Below are 21,034 nucleotides of genomic sequence, written 5' to 3' on the forward strand. Positions count from 1 at the left end.
ACCCTGGAGGGGAGAAAAGAAAACCGGGTCTTGCTGGCATGCTCCAGGATCAGAACAAGAGAGTAAGGCGAGTACAAAATTTAAAAGGCGCCCCGAATCTCAGTAATCAAAATAAAGATATAATGTGACACCTTTAAAAATCAGCATCAGTGCAAAAATCCATAATAAAACACCAACGATTTAAATAAAGCCATTTTACAAATGAATAAACGGAGGCACAGAAAAGTCAAGTAACTTACCCACAGTCACACAGCTAGTAAGCAGTAGCTAGCATTTGGTCTAGATCCAGAGCCCAAGTTCTTAGCCACTTTGCTCACATACTACACCCTAAAAAGTAGTTTTATAGTTTTTTTAAAAGTTTACTTATTTATTTATTTTGAGAGAGTGTGTGTGAGTGGGGAAGGGGAAGGGGAAGAGGGAGAGGGAGAGAGAGAATCCCAAGCAGGTTCTGCACTGTCAGCACAGAGCCTGATGTGGGGCTTGATCCCACGAACTAAGATCATGACTGAGCTGAAATCAACAGTCGAATGCTTAACTGATTGAGTCACCCAGGTGCCCCCCCCCCCAAAAAGTACTTTTAAATGGATGGTGGAACCATGGTGATATTTATTGTTTTCTCCTCAAAGTTGGCTGGGTTTTACAAATTTCCTGGAACTTGTACATTGTCTTTTTTAGTCCAAAAAAGAGAAGACATCAATTAAAAGGAAAACGAATCATTAGCTACAACTCTGAAATTCAGCACTCCAGCAGGAGGGAACACAACTCAGAGTCAAGAGTCATTCTGTGCACAGTGACCTCTGAGAGGGCTTCCACATTCACAGAAGGGCCCGGAACCCCAGGCTGCCGATATAAGACTACAGAAGCAGGGACCCAGGGCACAGGTGTTCTGGGATGTCCGCGAAGACCACATAGGCTAGAATTGATTGGAATATAGATGGTGGGTGTAGACGCTGGTCTAAGAGATTGGGTCTGTCTTTACACGTTGACTGTAACAACCACATGGGGGTCAAGCTGTTTTTTCTCTGCTGTCTTAATAGCTGACTTCCCAAACAATCTAATCAGTTGTACATCTGTTGATTTGGTCATTCAGAAGCTGAAAACCCCAGATTGACTGTTTTCCCTCCCACTCATGGAGACTATGTGCCTGGGATACTAACCAAAATCCATCAATAAAAGCTCAAAAGAAAAATGGGATTATTTGGCTAGGAGGATGTTCAGGGCAGTATTAATTACATTTTTTCCTAGAAGAGAATAGATTTAATAAATTATGGCTCATCCATATAATAGAGGAACAATATATAGCTATTAAATCCATGTTTTCAAAAAATATCTAATGATATGGGAAAATAAATCTGAATACCATATTCTACTAATTATAAAAGGGGTGCCTGGGTGGGCTCAGTGGGTTAAGCTCTGGTCATGATCTCATGGTTCATGGGTTTGAGCCCCACGTTGGGCTCCGTGCTCACAGCGTGGAACCTGGAGCCTGCAGGACACTTATATCCGTGCTAGCCATAACATGCATCTTTCCTAAATACCAACCTGCATACTTCTGAGTCTCAGAAAAGCTTCACCACTTCCCCCCACTTCACCTAACCTCTTTCTTCTTATCTCTCTCCCTTCCTCCCAGGACTCTCCCCTAGGCTCCCACATGGAGACACTGGGCTCTCCCTGGTATCTGTCCTCAGAACAGTGAGAGTTCTGACTTTATCAAGATTCAAAACTACTAAAGGGCTCTGCTACAAGGTCCTCCCCCCCCACTTCCCACCCACTCCTACCTACACCCTCACCTCTCTGACATCACTCATCACTGTCTCCTTGCCCCAGGGCCTTTGCACAAGCTGCTCTCCTTGCCGTCTTCTTCAAGGTAGCTGTAAGGGCTTATTCCTTCACCTGTGTGTATTTTGGCATATTATATGGTATTATCCATGGATTTTTCTTCAGGATAGTAAAGAGTGCTGTAAAATGCTTTCTATTAAAAAAGAGGCAATGGGGGGGGGCGCCTGGGTGGCTCAGTCGGTTGGGCATCCGACTTCGGCTCAGGTCATGATCTCGCAGTCTGTGAGTTCAAGCCCCGTGTCAGGCTTTGTGCTGACAGCTCAGAGCCTGGAGCCTGTTTCAGATTCTGTGTCTCCCTCTCTCTCTGACTCTCCCCCGTTCATGCTGTCCCTCCCTATCTCAAAAATAAATAAACGTTGAAAAAAAAATTTTTTTTTTAAATAAAAAAGAGGCAATGGGTCTGATGAATTAAGGACTACTGCTGTACTGTGATTGCTGGTTGACATTTCTGTCTCTCGCACTAAACTGGAAACTCTGGGGTGGTGGCAAGGACTGAGCCAAGCATGTTTGCTGAAAAAAATGAATGAACACGTGAGCGGGCTAGTGATACCTAAGGGGTGGGGGGCCTCGTGGGGCAGCTGCAGTGAGAAGCTTTGACTCCCGAGGCTTGTGAGAGGGGAGCCACACTCTCTCCAGTGTGTACAGGAACCTGACAGGGAGGCAGTGAAGACGTGCTATCTGGCCAGGACCCCCGGGCTCCACGGCAAAGCAGGTCTGGGTGTCTGGCAGGCGTAAGGGTAGCTGAGGATCTGGGAAGGGGAGGGCCAGGAGCTGTCCAACCTGTGCGTCCACAACACCCCCCCCCCCCAGCTCTCTTTAGAAGCCCAGCCACTCACCATGCCTGCTGAAAGCTACTGGCCCCACAAAGATCACAAAGCCCACCCCTGTTTCATGCACCATAAAGCTCATGGCTGCACTGTGGCTGAGGGAACTACTCCCTGAGGACTAGGGGTCCACAGCCGAGCAATCTTTTTTTAAAAAAAAAACTTTTTTAATGTTTATTTATTTTTGAGAGACAGAGTGCGAGCCAGGGACAGGCAGAGAGGGAGACTGAATCTAAAAGCAAGCTCCAGGCTCTGAGCTGTCAGCACAGAACCTGACACGGAGCTCGAACTCACAAGCGGTGAGATCATGACCTGAGCCTAAGTTGGACGCTTAACCGACTGAGCCACCCAGGCACCCCTCTCCGCCTAGCAATCTTAAGCTGTCACTTCAACCTCTCTGCACCTGTGAACTGGAGGCACTCACTCCTACCCACCTCCCAGCCCTGTGGTGAGGACCAAATAGACTATAATCATGAGGATCTTGGTCAATTGTGAGGGCTATGCAAATGTCGGTCAGTATTACACAGAATAATAATAGTTTTACTGCTGAACATAATTAAATCTTTGGTGATTCAGAGGCCCTTCAGGAGCTTAAGCTCATCGTTGTCAACATCCAGTATGACTGAATAGTATTTGGGATCAAATTCCAATTGTTGCAACTTTCTCGTTTAAATTCTAGATAAGGAAAGCTTTTCTGTAACCTATCAAAGCACGCTGGTGACCCACTGAAGTCCTTTGCTAGTCCCCACCCGTCCACACCATCCGACTACTTAGCAGAACACATTCACTTGAGCAGAAAGCCCTGCTCTGGTTGGGAAAAAACAAAAAACAAAAAAAAAAACCTCTCAGACTCCACCCTCTTCCTTTGATCCTCCTACTGAATGCCGAGCTGCAGCCACAGAAGCAAAGCAGCTCAGATGTAATTATTTTCATTCAGCCAGATGCTGGGAATTAGTCTCTTTTCCTTGTAAGTATTCTAGGGAAAGACAGAACTCAGCCCAAGACGCCCCGAAAGAAAAGGAGCTGACAATCTCAAGAGGAAGGGAGGGAGCCCACCCCCCACCTCCTTGCCTTGGGAACAGCTTAAATCAAGGAAACTGTGGCCACCCCTGGAGGGAAGGTGGGGAAGGAGCAAGGAACAGGGAGGCGCCTAATGGATACTAAAAGGCAGATTGTTTGCCAATCCCGGAAAACTAGACCAATGACAGCACCGAGCATTGTCTAGGGCTTTAGAATTTCCAAAGCACTTTCACTCGTATTACCTTATTTAATTATAAGCTAGGGAGGAAATCACCAGCTGAGCTGGAAGCTTGGGGGCAAACGGAATTTAGGCTTCAAGGAATTCAGATTCCATCCTTCCCAGGCACCAGTTAGGCAGAGCCGCCTCCATGAGCCCCTTTAATCCTGGAGACACCTCTATCAGCCCCGACATACAGATGGAGAAGCTGAGGCTCGGGGAGCTTCGACAGCTCTCCTGTAATGTCGGCTGTGTTCTCTCTCCCTTGCCTGAACGCCAGTGACTTCCGGATGGTCAGCATACACATTTGTAGTTTTCATCGCGGTCTGCTGCTAAACATTTGGTCTGTGCTTTTATTCGGTTACAGATTCCTCCTGATCGATCCTGCAGGGCTGGCCACCGCACACCAGGCCCTCTGCTGGGGCAGTACACCAGAGGGGGTGTGGTCCTGCTGCTAAATTCCTCCAGACCCACTGAGGTTAACAGACACTTAGACGAGCCAGAACGAGCAGTGGCCTAGAAGTCGATTTGGTCATCGCTACACTGCCCTGGCCTATTAATTCTGTGTCTTATTCTCCAACGGGAGGCCCCTGAAAGCAGAGTTTGGAAACCCACAGCCTGGTGTTTAAAGACCCTGGCTCTAGAACCAGACTGCCTGGGTTCAAATCTCTCCTACCCAGTGGCTCTGTGACCCTGGGCAGGTCATTTAACCTCTCTGGAAAAGAAAAACTGTAATACATCAGATATTATGTAATACATCACACTACTTATAGTATTACATCGCACATCACACTAATACACATTAAGAAGTCGATACAGGGGCGCCTGGGTGGCGCAGTCGGTTAAGCGTCCGACTTCAGCCAGGTCACGATCTCGCGGTCCGTGAGTTCGAGCCCCGCGTCGGGCTCTGGGCTGATGGCTCAGAGCCTGGAGCCTGTTTCCGATTCTGTGTCTCCCTCTCTCTCTGCCCTTCCCCCGTTCGTGCTCTGTCTCTCTCTGTCCCAAAAATAAATAAACGTTAAAAAAAAAAAAAAAAATTAAAAAAAACAAAAAAAAAAAAAAAAGAAGTCGATACAGGGGCGCCTGGGTGGCTCAGTCGGTTAAGCGTCCGACTTCAGCTCAGGTCATGATCTCGAGGTCCGCGAGTTCGAGCCCCGCGTCGGGCTCAGGGCTGATGGCTCAGAGCCTGGAGCCTGCTTCCGATTCTGTGTCTCCCTCTCTCTCTGCCCCTCCCCCGTTCATGCTCTGTCTCTGTCTCAAAAATAAATAAACATTAAAAAAAATTTTTTTAAAGAAGTCGATACATGTAAACCACTTAGCACAGGGTGTGGCTCAGTATAATTGCTCAATTAATCTTGGCTAACAATTTATACCCCCACAGCAGCAGTTCTCAAAGAATGGACCAGGAACCCTCAGGAGGTGGTCCAGGAGGCCAAAACTCTTTTCATAATAATGCTAATAAGACATGGAGTTTTCTAGAATTTACCTAGCAGTGATACACAACAGATTGACTGCAGAAGCAAATATGAGACTCTAACTCTCTTCTGTTCAGCCTGACATTCAAGATATTTACAAAAATGCAAAACAAGGCCGCTCTTCTCACTAAATGACTCTTGTTTTGGAAAAGGTAGTTATTTTTCAGAAAAGTTGTTATTTATGTTGTCATTGTTAAGTGAATTAACATATAGCTTCTTAATCGCTCAACTTTATTTTCTAAGGCAAATATTTATAGCTAACAAATATCGTAGTTGCACTGATTTCCCAGGAAGGTCAGAAAATCCTGTTTCTCCCCCTCCCTCCCACACCCTCTAACCTGAGCCCTATGTGAACTCGGGTTCCCAGGTTACCGCAGGCTTGGTCCTGTGTTCACACTCCGTGGACACCTCTTCCTTCTCTCCCCGGGACCCACCCCCATTCCCACCTGTGGCTTCTAATGAACCTAAGAGGCATGCACGCCTGGGAACGAGCCCAGGTTTTGGAATCGGGTTGACCTGGGTTAGAACCGTGACTCTACCATTTCCTGTCCTTGAACAGATGACTCCGTTTCCCTGAGCCTCAATTTCTTCATTCGTAAAATGGGAACAAGAACAGTACCCACCTCTTCGGATTGTTGTCAGGAGCAGTGATAACTTAGGCAAAAATGCCCCTCCCCTGACAAGTAATAACTATCATCATCACTACGTTTCGCCATTATTTTTAGCCATTGAGTCCCCTGAGCCCCTTGTTGGTGTGCTCGGCTACCCCTTCAGCTGTCCCCACCTCCTGCTTCTCCACGGTCCCACAGAAGGAGCAAAACCAAGGGCCGCCTGCGATAGCAGACTCTAGCTTCGCAACACACACCCCCTCACTCCCTCGACCCCGTGCAGGGCGTCACCCTACTCCAGAGCTAAAAGCGCAATATGACAACGACATGCCAAGCCCCCAGGCTCCACGACGGAAAAAGCCCCTCTCTGCCAGTCCTGGAGCCAAAGCAGTCTTGGTTCAAAGACATGTGAGAGGTGACCATGATGGGGAATGGAGGAGCCCCGGCGTGGAGGGCAGGGGCCAGGGCCAGTCTGGCTCTGCTGCTAACTGTGGACGAGTTCCTTCCCCCTCTGGGCCTCAGTGCGCTCCGCTATAAAGGAGAAGGCACCGGGGCGCCTGGGTGGTTCAGTCGGTTAAGCGTCCGACTCTTGGTTTTGGCTCAGGTCACGATCTCACAGTTCACGGGCTAGCTCTGATGTTACAGAATTCTGTGACCGCCAGGTCAAACTGAGGAGCCCTGCCTTCCCCCGGATACCTTCCAAAGACACGCGTGGCCCCGGCGGTCACAGGGAGAGCAGCCTGCCTTCTGTCACTGCTCCACCCCTGCCCCCACCAGGTCCCGTCCTGGAGCCCCTCTGCCACTCACCCTACAGTTGCTCAGCTCCTCGGCGGACAGGATGATGGTGCCACATTTCTTCCCTGGGACACCACTGGGAGAGGAGAAGATGAAAGAATGGAGAGCCAGACAAAGACAGACACACAAGCCTGAACACTCCCCGAATCAGCCCTCCTCACCCTCCCTCCTCCCCCCCACCCCAGCAGACCTGCCCAAAGCCCCTGGGGAGACAGAGTCTCCTGAAATCCATGTGGCAGTGTGGCCTAGTGCACTGCTTCCTGGGCCAGGCCCCCAGACCTGGAGCTGCCCCGCCCCCTGCTCCCCGAGAGCCCAGAGCCCCGCCAAGGGTAGCGTCTGCAATGAAAGTCCTAGAAGTGGAAAAGCATCCAGACTCACCCGGAGGCTTCCAGACCAGTGGTTCTCAAACTTTCCATCCAAAGACCACTTCTGTGGGCAAAAGACCTCGTGGGCCAGCCACCCCACCCTGCACCCAGCTGACCCCCAGAGTCCCGGGACATTTCAGCTCTGAGCCACTCCGATTTATCATGGGAGGGAGAGCAGCAAGGGGGAGTTAAGCAGAAGGGCTGGAATGCTCTTGGGGCAGCTTGTCCAGGCTCTCTCCCACGGCTACCTCCCCTTGAACTCCTCGGCTGGGGTCTCTCCAGAGAAGAGAGCTCCTGGCCATTCATGCAGCACCTCAGTGAGGGGGGCAACCAGGACCTGAAGTCGGCCCACCCGAAGAATCCCTTCCGGGAGGGCGAGTTCCCAGGGTGGGCCTTCACCCAGGGGACCTGTACCACCTCTTCCCTAGGTCAGGAAGGACCCCTCCCCCAGGCACCAGCCCATCCCACTCCAGTGTTTGGGATGAACCTGGGGGTGGGGGCCCCCGGTGTAGCCAGGGGCCACTGGGAGGGAGAAAAAAATGTTACGTTGTCCAGCAGCTGTGTGACTTTGGACTCATGCCTGCACCTCTCTGAGCCTCCGTTTCCTAGCCCCTAAAAATGAGTGTGTTTGTAGCCTCCATTATGACCAACATGCACACGCAGTGCGAATCATTTCCCTCCCCGCCCCCTTTCCTTTACAAAGTTGCAAAGCTGAGAAAATCCGGCCCCACCCCTCAGGCCAGCCTCGGGAGCAGCAGCACGCTGTCGGCAGAACCCACTTTGAGAACCACTGATGGAACTCTCCCCAGTGCCAGCTTTCGGAGGGAGGGGCTCTCAAGCAGAGAGGAGCAGGGGAGCTGGCCCCAGAGGTGGGGACAGCCCAGAGCTCTCCAAATCAGGTGAGCAGAGCAGGGGCCACACCTGGAGGCTCCCATCACAGATGGGTGGCAGGGCCTGCCAGCCTGTCCCCCTAGACGTGGGGAGTGCCCCCAAAGCACCTCCCCAGCCCCGGTCTGGCCCTGCCCGGGACTGATATGTGTCTGCCCAGGGAGACAGAGTCCTCACACCAGCCTCTTCCGCCAGTGTTTCTCCCTCTGCCTCTGGGCCCCTCTCCTATTTCCCACCTTCCCTTCCCTCCCCTCCAGACCCAACCCACTCCCACCTGCTTGGCCTTCCTTTCTCTCTCTCTGCCCTTCTGGCCCTCCCTCTTCTGCTCTTCTCCCTGACTCCTGTTCCCTCTCCAACTGCTGCTTCCATACTCTCCTGGTAAATTAGCATCCACACCCTTCCTGGGCCGTGAGCACCCTGGGCCCCCTATCCAGCTGCTCTGGTGGCCGGTGCAGCTGCTGGGACCCCAGCTGCTGGGAGCTCTCAGCAAGGCCAGTGGAGCTCTGCTGACTGGGCCAAAATGCTCAGGTGTCTGAGGCACCTCCAAGGCTGCTCCCGCAGGCAGATATCCCCTATCCTGCCCCCCAACACCCTCAGGTGAGGACCTTCCCTCCAACCAGGAGAGGGGACAGGCAAGGAGTGGGGAGGGAGGGTCTTTGTTGCACACGGTTGCAGGAAGCCGGCCAAAAGCGGATGGTCAGGGTGGAGGCCAGGGGAATGGGGCTGGCCCACCACAGCTGGTGAGCAAATAGAAAAAGTGAGGATTTAGCAGAATCTTCTCCATGAAGAGGCAGACATCCAGCAGTGGGGGCATGGAGGGGAAGTGGAGTAAGGAGATAAAGGGAAGGGAGGGAAAGAGGAAGGGGAGAAGGGCAAGAGGTGAGAGGCCGAAGAAACCAGGCCAGGGAGAGAGGAGGAGAATGTGTCCAGTCCCTGGTGGCCACCGGAAGCAGCCCCTACCTCTGATCCCCACCCTGCTCCCTGAAGTCCCATGGGCCACTGGGCCTGGGGATGCTGGAGCTCAGGTCTGGATGGGGGAGGGGCTGGCTGCAGAGTGGCCCAAAGCACCCACATCCTGCAGGAGGGACCCAGGCTCCTCTCTCCCCTTGGCCGGGGCTGCGTGCACGGCTGTGGGAGCAGGGACCGGGCCTGGACTCTGAGGCTCCCTCTGCAGAGCTGGCTGGATGTCTGAGGACTCCAGGACCAAAGATGTCTGCTGACCTACCCATTGGACACAGCTGGCATGGGTTTGCCTGTCCTGGAATTCAGGCTGAATGCTCCTATCCTGCGGAGAGAGAGGAAGAGAGAGCATGCCATGAGCCAAGTACCCTCGTCCTGAGAGGCCACAGAACTTGGCATTGGAATTCTTGGAGACAGGTTTCTATTCTGGATCAAACGTCAAAACAGGAACAAAAGCCATGGGCCAGAGGAAGGAGAGGTCTTCCTCCCAAGCCCTGTTGTGAAGTCCTGGGCGACCGCCCCTCAGGGGTCTCAAAGTGTGGTCTCCGGACCAGCACCATCAGCATCCCCCGGGAATGTGTTAGCGATGTAAATTCTCAGGCTCCACCCCAGACTTGCTGGATGGGAACCTGGGGGTGGGGGTGGGGGGTGGAGCCCAGCAATCTGTGCTTTAACAAGCCCTCCTGACGACGATAAGCCTGCCACAGTGTGAGGACCACTGCTCCACTTCTTTGAGCCTCAGTGTGTGAACTGTGAAATGGGGAGACCTGCTGAGTGAATCTTGTGAGATCAGAGAAGCTGATTATGGTCTGGCCCAGAGGAGATGCCCAGTGAAGGGGAGCCGTGCGTGGGTCTCACTGGGGAGAATGAAGCATTTGAAACCTTCAGTGGGGGAAACGGGTGCCCCTCCTTCACCAACCCATCGTCTCCAGGATCCTGCCTGCCCTCATGGCTGGCCTCCCCAGCCATCTCCCGCTGAGGTCCTCCTCAATCCCCGCAGAGGGCGCGCCTCTCCAAAGGTGGGCTGGGTGACAGGAGGGAGGAAACAGACCCGAATGACAAATGGGCTTTAGACCCAGGCAGTTGGGGGCTGGGAGGGACAGACACATACCTCACTCTGGGGGCCCCAAATTCCATAAACTTCAGAGCCCCCCAAACCTGGTCTCCTTACTCCTCCTCAGCCTGCATGACTGGCTGACTGCTTTGCCCCTACCCTGAGCCAAGGGAGGCTGGAAAGTTGGCCCATCGCTGGGGAAGCAACCCAGGCAGGCCCCCCACCGCTTTACACTTACGTGAGGGGCTTCTCCAGGCGGCTCCCAGGGGACCCCACAATCTCTCCGAGGGTGCAGAAGGCTTGGCCCAGAAAATCCTGCATACCCGGGGAACAGAAAAAAAACAGTGTCGCCCACCCTGCCCACAGCCACCCCACCTCCTCCATCACCCCATCCCTAGAAGTACGAGGGCTCTGAAATGACAGGTGGCAGCATCAGACACACAGTCTGTGTCACGGTGAAGTCCGAGGCCGACCCAGACCTTGGCATTTAAGAGATGTTCAGAACCTCTGGGCAGTCGCTGGCAAAACTCACGTGTTTGGATAAATCAGGGCTCTTCGAGTCGACGTCGTATCTGCATGGGACGCACAGAGATGGTGAAGATAGCTGGGGCATCCTGCCCAGAACTGCTGGGGCCCCTGAGCCAAGCCAGGACCCCTGTACTCCAAAAACCAGTCTCTGACACAGTGGTTACCCCTGGGAGTAATGGCTGGGAGGCGCACGTGGGAGCCCCGTGGGGTGCTGGACGTGTTCTCTCTCTTGATCTGGGTGGTGGTTACATGAGTGTGAACATCTAAAAGTGCATCACGGAATGGACCCTTATATACATGTCATACCTCCTTAAAGACTGAAAAAGGAAAACAAACTTGCTCTGCAGCCCTGGCTGGTTCACAGGTGGCTGGGCCACCTTGCCCTTCGCTGCCTGTTCTCCCATCTTCCCAGCTGAGGCTCGGCTGCCCTTGAAACGAGCTCAGTACCTGGCCTTTGACCTTCCCCGACTGCATCACCTTGCTCAGGGGGGCCCAGCCTGACCTTGGGTCTTGTCACTCAAGAACGAGGGATGCATTCAACACCTTCACCTCTTCCCTACAGCTGGGTACCTCCCTTTATCCAGAGCCATACCTGCAGCCCTCTTCTCCAGTCACCAGGCCATCCAGGCCCAGATGCCTTCTGCTGAGGGCACTCATTCTCGTGCTCCCCCTACCCTGAGCACCTTCTCTCTCCAAAATGTCCCCAAATGGTGACTTCTCGACAATGGGCTGCAAGCCCTCCATCAGTCCCTGAAAAGTCATTTCCTTCCACTGTATTTTTTTTTCCTTTGCTCCTTCAAGCCCCCAACCCCCTTTCTGTCCACCCTGTCCACAATTCTCTGCGACACGGTCCTTTCTAACCACCCCACGCCTTGGAAAAACAACAAAACAATGTTCCTCCTGTCATCATTTTTAACCTCAGCAGAGGGGCACTCGGCTCCTTTGTGAGACACATGCACATGCTCTGAGCCCCATCAGCCAGGTTACCTCTGCAGGAGGGGAGACTGGGGGGTACCCTCTCCTCAAACAAGCTCTGACAGAGGGAGTAGTCAATGGGGACCGCCCTGGCAGCTAGGGAGAAAAAGGCTCCCTGGAGGTGGAGTTAGAGCTTGCCCCCAAGAGCTTTCCTCAACTGGCCCCTAGAGTCAGGGCTTGTTCAGGGTCCCCCACGTAGCTGAGACAAACGGTGGGGAGCCTCTGTTCTCTCTCCTCACCTCTTTTCTATCTCCTGATGGAGGCGGGGCTAGACTTCAGCTAATCGTCACTTTTATTCCAGGCCAACCCTGAGCTCCCTCTACTATCATTGGCCCCTCCCCTTCTCTGGTAAGGGGAGTTACTACCAACCCCGGTCCTACAGTCCCACCTCCCGTCGGTGGTTCCTCCCCAAGTCCCAGCCTCAGCACCATCTTCCACTTACAAGTCAAAACGGAGGTTCTGCTTCTCCTCAAAGAAGTAATCCACGATGAATTTGCGCACAAAGTCAGGATTGAGTGTGTTGTCAATGACTTCAGTGCGTCCGAACTGCAAGAGAAAACGGGGCATGGACCTCAGGGCCAGGCTGGTGGGGCAGGGGAGAGCACTGAGCTCAGAGCCCCTCAGTCCTGGCCCCAGCAGTAATGGAAGCCATGCCTATCCCACCTCATGGCCCCCATCCGCACCCCCCAGCAAGGGTGAGACCTCTTCCATCTCTAACAATGGAAACCATCCACCCTATGGGTCCAATCTCCACTGTCAGCTTTATTCTCCCTACCTCTATCCAGGCTCCACCCAAGTTGTAAGGTTTTGATACCTGGACACCTGAGCGGGCCCTTCACTTCCCCACCTCACTGCCTTTGCCTATGCTCTGTCCTCCACCTGGCCTTCCCCTTTGTGCCAGAGGTATATCCTCCATTTCTTCAAGGTCCTTTGATAATGCTGCGTCCTCCAAGAAGCCTTCCTGATTCTTCCTCTCAGAGACTTTTACTTTTCTCTGAACCACCACTGAACTTGTGCTCACCCCTATGACCACGGTCCTCTGGCTGATTCCACAGTTAGGCGTGTACGTATCTGATGCCATAATTGTAAACGAAAGGGCAGAAGAAGGGATGGTGGTATTTTGCAAGATCCCCCACCTCCTGCCCTTGTATAATCCCCTCCCCTTCAGGGTGGGCTAGACTTCATGACTCATTTCATGAACAGAACGGAGCACAAGCCACTCCCAAAATGTTACAAACAACTATGACTTCTGTCTTGGGCACCCCCTCTCTCGCTCTCATTTGCTTGCTCACTTTGAGGAAGCCAGCTGCCCTTTGGAGAGGCCCATGTGGCAAGGAATTGAGGGCAACCTTAGGCCAACAGCCAGTGAGGAACCAGGCTGTCAGCCAACCCACCTGTAAGGATCTGAATCTTACCAACAGCGACTGAGTGAACTTAGAAGTGGACCCTGCCCCAGCAGAATCTTGAGATGACCGAGGCCCTGGCCCACACCTTGACTGTAGCCTTGTGAGAGACCCTGAGGTAAAGGAACCCACAAAGCTGCACCCAGATTCATGACCCTGTTATTGAAGTTGCAAAACTCTGGGCTAATTTGTTACACGGCAACAGATAACTAATGCATTGATGTAACTCTTGGTATCCCCTACAGCATATACTCTACAACTTTACACACATTAGGCACTCAACAATTGAATCCCCCTGAACTCCCCAAATGACATAAGGCAAGTCACTCCCATTTCTGGGCATCAGATCACTTGGAGGGTTTGTTAAAGGATGGATTGTAGGTCTCACTCCCAGAGGTTTTGATTCAATAGATTTAGGGTGAGGCCTGAGACTTTGCATCTCTCAAACTGTGCTGCTGGTGCGGGGACCTCCCTTTGACAACCACTGGGTTAGACCTTTGTACACAGGGCCCTGAGCTCCTTGGAGTCTCCCTGCAGAATGGAGGAAGGCAGTGTGGACATAGTTCCAGGCCATCTGTTCCATCAAAACAGCTCACTCTTACGTCTGTTCAACACACTGGACATTTCTGGTGAGATTTTGTTTCACAAAAGTGACGTGGGACTAAAAGATAAAGCACAAAAGCACTGTACTATATCCTTCCTGAAGGGAAGGCGGGATATTCCACAAAGTGAACAAGACAGACAGGTGCACAATAAATATTTTAAATAAGTTGCTAATATTTCTTTTTTTTAAAAAATTTTTTAATGTTTATTTTTGAGAGCGAGAGACAGAGTGAGGGTGGGGGATGGGCAGAGAGAGAGGGAGACACAGAATCTGAAGCAGGCTCCAGGCTCTGAGCTGTCGGCACAAAGCCTGACTTAGGGCTCGAACTCACAAACCGTGAGATCACGACCTGAGCCGAAGTCGGACGCTTAACCGACTGAGCTACCCAGGTGCCCCAGTCGCTAATATTTCCGAATACATGAACATGTTTTTTTCAAATTGGGTAGTAATTGCCAAAATAAAAAATTAATCCTGAATACTAGTCCTCCTTAATGGGGCTCTGCAATCCAGAATAATGCCAGTACCTGGGCCCCTCTCCCGTGAGGTGGGCAAGGCCCATTTATGTAGGATCTACCCCAGCACTCACTTCTGCCCTGAATTAAGTTAGAAAGCTGCAAAGAGAAGCCCCATCTAAGGCAGTGTGGGTTCAGCTGAGAGCACTAGATTTGGAACCTTCTTGCCTTCATTCCCTGTCAAGTCCACCTGCTAAGTCTCTCTCCTATCCCTCTGTCTTCGTTTCCTCTGTTGTGGCCTTGGTCTGGGCTTACCATGTTCTTACCTCAACTTCCGCAGCAGCCTCCTAGGGGGTCCACTAAGTGGGAACATTCCTAATGCTTGAAGACTCGGCTCCCGGGAAGTCCTGTTCTCCAACTCCCAAGTCCTCCCCTGTGCTCCCATAATTCCCCTCACACCCCTCTTGCTGCACTTACCATGTCCCCTGATAATGATCTACTGAGGCTGTTTCCACCCTACTAGATTGAGCTTCTCGAACAGTGGAGGATCCAAGCTCTCCTCATCTTTGCAGCCCAGGACCTGACATTGTCTAACACAGTCACAGGCTCATAGTCGCAGATGATTAATAGCCCCAGGAACTGAGTTAAATATTTTGCACCATTTTACCTTATTTAGTCCTTTTATGGTAGGCTTCCCCATTTTATAGATGGGAAAACACAAGCACAGAAAAGCTAAGCCACTTGTCCAGGGTTTCACAACTAGTCATCGCTGAGGTCAAGTCACAGGCTAGGCATTCCATCCCATGCTCTCTAAGCCACATTGTGCTACACATAAAGTCCCTCGGGAGGGCAAAGACTCATAACTGCTCCCAGCGACTGGTACACAGTAGGTACTCAGGAATTGTTGAAGGAAGGAAGGTTGAGTGAGGGAATGGATGAGCGGGTTTCAGTCCCAACCTTATCACAAGCTAATTGTGGGACTTGATCGGAGCTTTTCTTTTTTTTTTTTTTTTTAATTTTTTTTTTTCAATGTTTATTTATTTTTGGGACAGAGAGAGACAGCATGAACGGGGGAGGGTCAGGGAGAGAGGGAGACACAGAATCGGAAACAGGCTCCAGGCTCTGAGCCATCAGCCCAGAGCCCGACGCGGGGCTCGAACTCACGGACCGCGAGATCGTGACCTGGCTGAAGTCGGACGCTCAACCGACTGCGCCACCCAGGCGCCCCTGATCGGAGCTTTTCAAAGCTCCAGTCTCCTTACTTCTTGCGGATATCATCTAAGTCAATTACTGACTCAACGGTTTTTAAGCCGGACAGTTTTCATAGGCTGGACAGTGTGCTGGGTGCTGAGCTACTAAGGGAGCATGAACCCTTCACTTAAGGACTTCTCTGTCACAGGTGGGACGACTACAACACAGTGTAATAACAGCGCTAACAGAGCTACATACAAACGTCTACGGCAGTCCCCTGCCTGCACACCAGAAGCACCATGGAGGTGTGAAGGATAGTGAAATCTACAAAAAAGCAGATTACTGGGTGTCCTGCTTCACATACTAGTCCAGGTATCGGACTTCATAGAGATCTGCACCTTTCATTATTGTTGAGCTATTTTACAACTCTGTAAACTGCAGGAAGGAAGCAGAGTGCAAAGGATTCTTTTTTTTCTTTTTTAAGTAGGCTTCTAGCCCAGAGTGAAGCCCATGAACTCATGACCCTGAGATCAAGACCTGAGCTGAGATCAAGAGTTGGACGCTTCCCACAACTATATGGTTGACTAATCTTTGACAAAGCAAGAAAGAATATCTGATGGAAAAATGAGAGTCTCTTCAACAAATGGTGTTGGGAAAACTGGACAGCGACATGCCAAAGAATGAGACTGGACCACTTTCTTACACCAGACACAAAAATAAATTCAAAATGGATGAAAGACCTAAATGACAGGAAACCATCAAAATCCTACAGAAGAACACAGGTAACGACCTCCTTGACCTCGGCTGGAGCAACTTCTTCCTAGACACGTCTCCGGGGGCAAAGGAAACAGAAGCAAAAATGAACTTCTGGGACCTCATCAAGATAAAAAAACTTCTGCACGGTAAAGGAAATAATCAACAAAACTAAGAGGCAGCCTACAGAATAGGAGAAGATATTTGCAAATGACATAGCTGATAAAGGGTTAGTATCCAAAATCTATAAGGAATCTATCAAAGTCAACACCCAAAAAACAAATAATCCAGTGAAGAAATAGGCAGAAGACATGAATAGACACTTTTCCAAAGACAAGACATCCAGATGGCAAACAGACACATGAAAAGATGTTCGACATCACTCATTATCAGGGAAATACAAACTAAAACCACTATGAGATACCACCTCATATCAGTCAGAATAACTAATATTAACAACACAAGAAACAACAGGTGTTGGCGAGGATGCAGAGAAAGAGGAACCGTCTTGCATTTTTGGCAGGAATGCAAACTGGTGTGGCCACTCTAGACAACAGTATGGAGGTTCCTCAAAAAGTTAAAAATAGAACTACCCTACCATTCAGCAACTTCACCACTAAGTATTTATCCAAAGGATATAAAAAGAAAAACAGATTTGAAGGGGTACATGCACCCCAATGTTTATAGCAGCAATATCAACAATCGCCAAACTAGGGATAGAGCCCAAATGTCCACTGACTGATGAATAGATAAAGAAGGTATGGTATGTATGTGTGTGTGTGTGTGTGTGTATACGTATATATATATATATACACACATATATCATAGATAAAGGATGGAATATCTATCTACCAATAGATAAGGAAAGCATATATATGTATATATGTGTATGTATGACGGAATATTATTCATCAAAAAGGATGAAATCTTGCCATTTGCAGCCACGTGGATGGAGCTAGTGGGTATTATGCTAAGCGAAATTAGTCAGAGAAAGACAAATACCATATGATTTCACTACTATGTGGAATTTAAGAAACAAAACAGATGAACATATGGGAGGGGGGAAAAGAGAAAGGGAAACAAACCATGAGAGACTGCTGAAGATAGAGAACAAACTGAGGATTGATGGAGGGAGGTGAGTGGGGGATGGGCTATATGGGTAATGAGGGGGGGACGCCTGGGTGGCTCAGTCGGTTAAGCGGCCGACTTCGGCTCAGGTCGTGATCTTGCGGTCCGTGAGCTTGAGCCCCGCGTCGGGCTCTGTGCTGACAGCTCAGAGCCTGGAGCCTGTTTCACATTCTGTGTCTCCCTCTCTCTGACCCTCCCCTGTTCATGCTGTCTCTCCCTGTCTCAAAAATAAATAAAACGTTAAAAAAAAAATTTATACGGGTAATGGGTAGTAAGGAGGGCATTTGTGATGAGTGCTGGGTGTTGTAAGTGATAAATCACTGAATGCTACTCCTTAAACCAATATTGCACTGTATGTTAACTAACTAGAACTTAAATAAAAATTTGAAAAGAGGGGCGCCTGGGTGGCGCAGTCGGTTAAGCGTCCGACTTCAGCCAGGTCACGATCTCGCGGTCCGTGAGTTCGAGCCCCGCGTCAGGCTCTGGGCTGATGGCTCAGAGCCTGGAGCCTGTTTCCGATTCTGTGTCTCCCTCTCTCTCTGCCCCTCCCCCGTTCATGCTCTGTCTCTCTCTGTCCCAAAAATAAATAAACGTTGAAAAAAAAAATTAAAAAAAAAAATTTGAAAAGAAAAAAAATAGTTGGATGCTTAACTGACTGAGCCACCCATACCCCCTGCTTGTTTTTTTTTTTTTTTTTACAAATGATTCTTATGTGTAGAAATGTAAATAATTTTTCTTCAGTGGAATATAATTATTTGATTATTATCCTGTGGATACTGACCAATTTTGCATCTGTTTATAAATTAATTTCAGCATTCCTGATTGCCTGGATACAGCTGACCCTTGAACAACGGAGTTAGGGGAGCTGACCTCCACACACAGTCAAAAATCCACATATAACTTTTGACTCCCCCAAAACTTAATAGCCTACTATTGACCAGAAGCCTTACTGATAACAAAGAAGAGTTGATTAACACATATCTTGTTATGTTATATATATTACACACTGTGTTCTTACAATAAAGCAAGCTAGAGAAAAAAATGTTATTAAGAAAGTCATAAGGAGGGGCGCCTGGGTGGCTCAGTAGGTTAAGCGGCCGACTTCGGCTCAGGTCATGATCTCGCGGTCCGTGAGTTCGAGCCCCGCGTCGGGCTCTGTGCTGACGGCTCGGAGCCTGGAGCCTGTTTCCGATTCCGTGTCTCCCTCTCTCTCTGCTCCTCCCCTGTTCATGCTCTGTCTCTCTCTGTCTCAAAAATAAATAAACGTTTAAAAAAAATTTAACAAAAAAAAGAAAGTCATAAGGAAAAGAAAATACATTTATAGTACTATACTGTATTTATTGAAAAAAATTTGCATATAAGTGGATCAGCAAAGTTCAAACTCGTGTTGTTCAGGGTCAACAGTATGTGTGTTGTTTGAGTCATCTGAACCAGTTGTAACATCTTACTGGTTCCCTCATTTAATTAACAAGTTAAATAAATCTTTACCATGTGTTCATTTTATATTTGCATGGGAGTCATGCTTTTACCTTTTACAAAAACGTATCTTTTAACAGGAGCTTTTTTAAAAAGCTCAAAGCCCCCACACAGACCTATGAAACCCAATCTCAATGGGTGGGGCCCGAACAACTGTGTTTTTTTTCAGTTTCCTAGGTGATTCTAAAGTGCAGTTGGAGTTCAGAACCACTGATGGAGGAAGGAAGAAAACTAACCTTGACTGAGCCCCTTCTGAATGCTCAATAGATCAAGTGGATCGTTATCTCATTCAGTTCTCATACTCCCCCCCCCCCCCCCCCCCCCCCCCCCCCGTCAGTTACTACCCATTTTCCAACTGAGAGAATCAGAGAGGTTCAAGTACCTTGCCCAAGGTCACACAGCTAGGCAGAGCTGGGACCTAAACGCAGGTATGTCTAATCCAAAACCCGTTATATTTTTACTTCATCTAACATCTAACAGGCCTCCTCAAGTACGATGAAAACCAAATAAAGATGAGGTTTATTTCACAAGTATTTATAAAATCCCCACTGTGTGCAAGGCAATGGCGAGGGCACAGAGGTGAGTAAGACTGGGCTCCTGCTGCATCCCCTAAAATGCAATAATGATCTTACAATGTATAATCCTCGTTCCAAGAGAACTGCTGCATTTTCCTCTTGTGCTCTTTCTAATTGTTAATACCTCTAGTCTTCAGACAAAAGGAAAATTTCTCTCACACCCAGGTGTGAGAGAATCCTCCTTTCAGAAAGGGCTCTGCCACCTCCTCAATGTACTGCTCTCCCAAACAAGGTAAAAAAAAAAAAAAAAAAAATCCCTCTGGCTGAATTTTAGACGAACCCCAGTCCAGAAGGCACAAGCGTTGGTGCGGTCTCTCTCCTCACCCGACTCTCCGCAGAGATGCAAGGAAAACACCCATTAGGGAAGATGACAGCGCTGCTTTTAAAATGGCACTTGAAGCTTCACGCAAGGGGAATTCCCTAGAGAGTGATCTCTGCCAGAGAAGAAAATGGAGTTCCCCTGGAAACAGGACTTGGAGCAGGACTCCAAGGACCCCCGAGATTTCCTAGCACAGGAGAGGGGGCAAGAGAGCCAGGCTGGGCAGTGATGAATTTCCAGCACTCGGGGTAATTAACATATGCCAGTCACAAACAACTGTGAAATCTACAACCCAGGGATTTACTAAAGATGTTTTATAGCCTTCATTACTTTGGCTAATAACAAAGGGGGGAGAAAAGGGAAAACTTGGGTTTTGAACATCCAAGAAGCAACCAGGTCTCCGTCAGGCCCAATTTACACACCTATTAATGACGCTAGGAAACAACCTAACTGATGTTTTAAAAAAATTCAATTTGGTTGTATTTCCTTTCACACAGAATTACTGTTTCCAAGCCACAAGGGACTTGGACAGAGGAGGTATTAGCACCGAGCAGTGGGAACCACATGAAAGCATATAGTCTTTTTTTTTAACTTTTTAAAAATGTTTATTCATTTTTGAGAGAGAGAGAGAGAGAGAGAGACAGCGCGAGCAAACGTGGGGGAGGGGCAGAGAAAGAGGGAGACACAGAATCCAAAGCAGGCTCCAGGCTCCAAGCTGTAAGCACAGAGGCCGATATGGGGCTTGAACCCACGAACCGTAAACCCAAGTCGGACGCTTAACTGACTAAGCCACCCAGGTGCCCCAAAGCATACAGTCTGAATGACATATGGCAAATCCTGCTTGGGGGAGAAGGGGAGAATGGGTTAACCCCTCGCCAACCATAATCAGAGCCAACCCAGCCCTGAACACTCTTCCAGCTCCCTGCCCCTCCCTCGGTACATTCTGAACTCCTCTGTCCACACTCCAGGCTCTGCAGATGGCAGGCAGTATCTCACATTGCTCACAACCTGGGGCACAGGCCCCCAAACACCAGTGGACATGGGATTTCTCTGATGAACAAAGCTGAAGGCAAACCTCGAAATCTTGGTTTTACCAAGTGATTCTCACGCAGAGGGTCTTGGAGAACTGTTCCCGATGAGACAAGGGCAAGTGTGGACTGGGTAGGGCACGGTGTGAAACTGGGGAAGGGGCTGAGGGATCTGAAAAAAAGGTGAGGGGGACCTCCATGGGCCCCAAAGCCTGGAATAGTCTCCCAGTAAGGGAGAAAGAAAGAGAAAGTACAAACAAGTAAGAAACCTGGAAATTAGGGTATTCGCCCTCTGAAAAGCTCACTTCTTGTCCCTGGCAACAAAACCCAGCGGGAAAAGCTCCTGACAGGCCACAAAAGATGCTCCCGAGGGCTCCTAAAACCTCTATGACTAAGCCCCAAGAATATCAATTAAGCAGCATTAATTACATATCATCAGTTCCAGTGAGACCCTCAAAGGGAAGGCAGACTTAAACCTTCTTTGAGAACTAAATTAAATGGCTCCCCGGGGCTCTGCTACACACAGAAGTTGAGAGTTACGGGGGCGGGTGGGCAGC

The 21,034-nt window shown here is 49.8% G+C and overlaps 1 protein-coding gene across 2 annotated transcripts in view; it reads right to left on the reverse strand.

The window, feature by feature from the left end:
- Positions 1-21,034, reverse strand: part of CPNE5 (copine 5) — a 95,307-nt gene that overhangs the window by 41,411 nt on the left and 32,862 nt on the right. Inside the window, exons 4-9 of one of the 2 annotated variants that reach the window (XM_030315382.1) lie at positions 11,991-12,094; positions 10,578-10,617; positions 10,284-10,360; positions 9,257-9,316; positions 7,157-7,207; positions 6,791-6,854 (exon numbers count right to left, since the gene is read on the reverse strand). In XM_030315382.1, the coding sequence (XP_030171242.1) occupies positions 6,791-6,854; positions 7,157-7,207; positions 9,257-9,316; positions 10,284-10,360; positions 10,578-10,617; positions 11,991-12,094 (396 nt within the window). The remainder of the gene's footprint in view (positions 1-6,790; positions 6,855-7,156; positions 7,208-9,256; positions 9,317-10,283; positions 10,361-10,577; positions 10,618-11,990; positions 12,095-21,034) is intronic. The other variant, XM_030315383.1, reaches the window with a different exon arrangement.

Source organism: Lynx canadensis, chromosome B2 (genome assembly GCF_007474595.2).
Source record: "Lynx canadensis isolate LIC74 chromosome B2, mLynCan4.pri.v2, whole genome shotgun sequence".
Taxonomy (NCBI): domain Eukaryota; kingdom Metazoa; phylum Chordata; class Mammalia; order Carnivora; family Felidae; genus Lynx; species Lynx canadensis.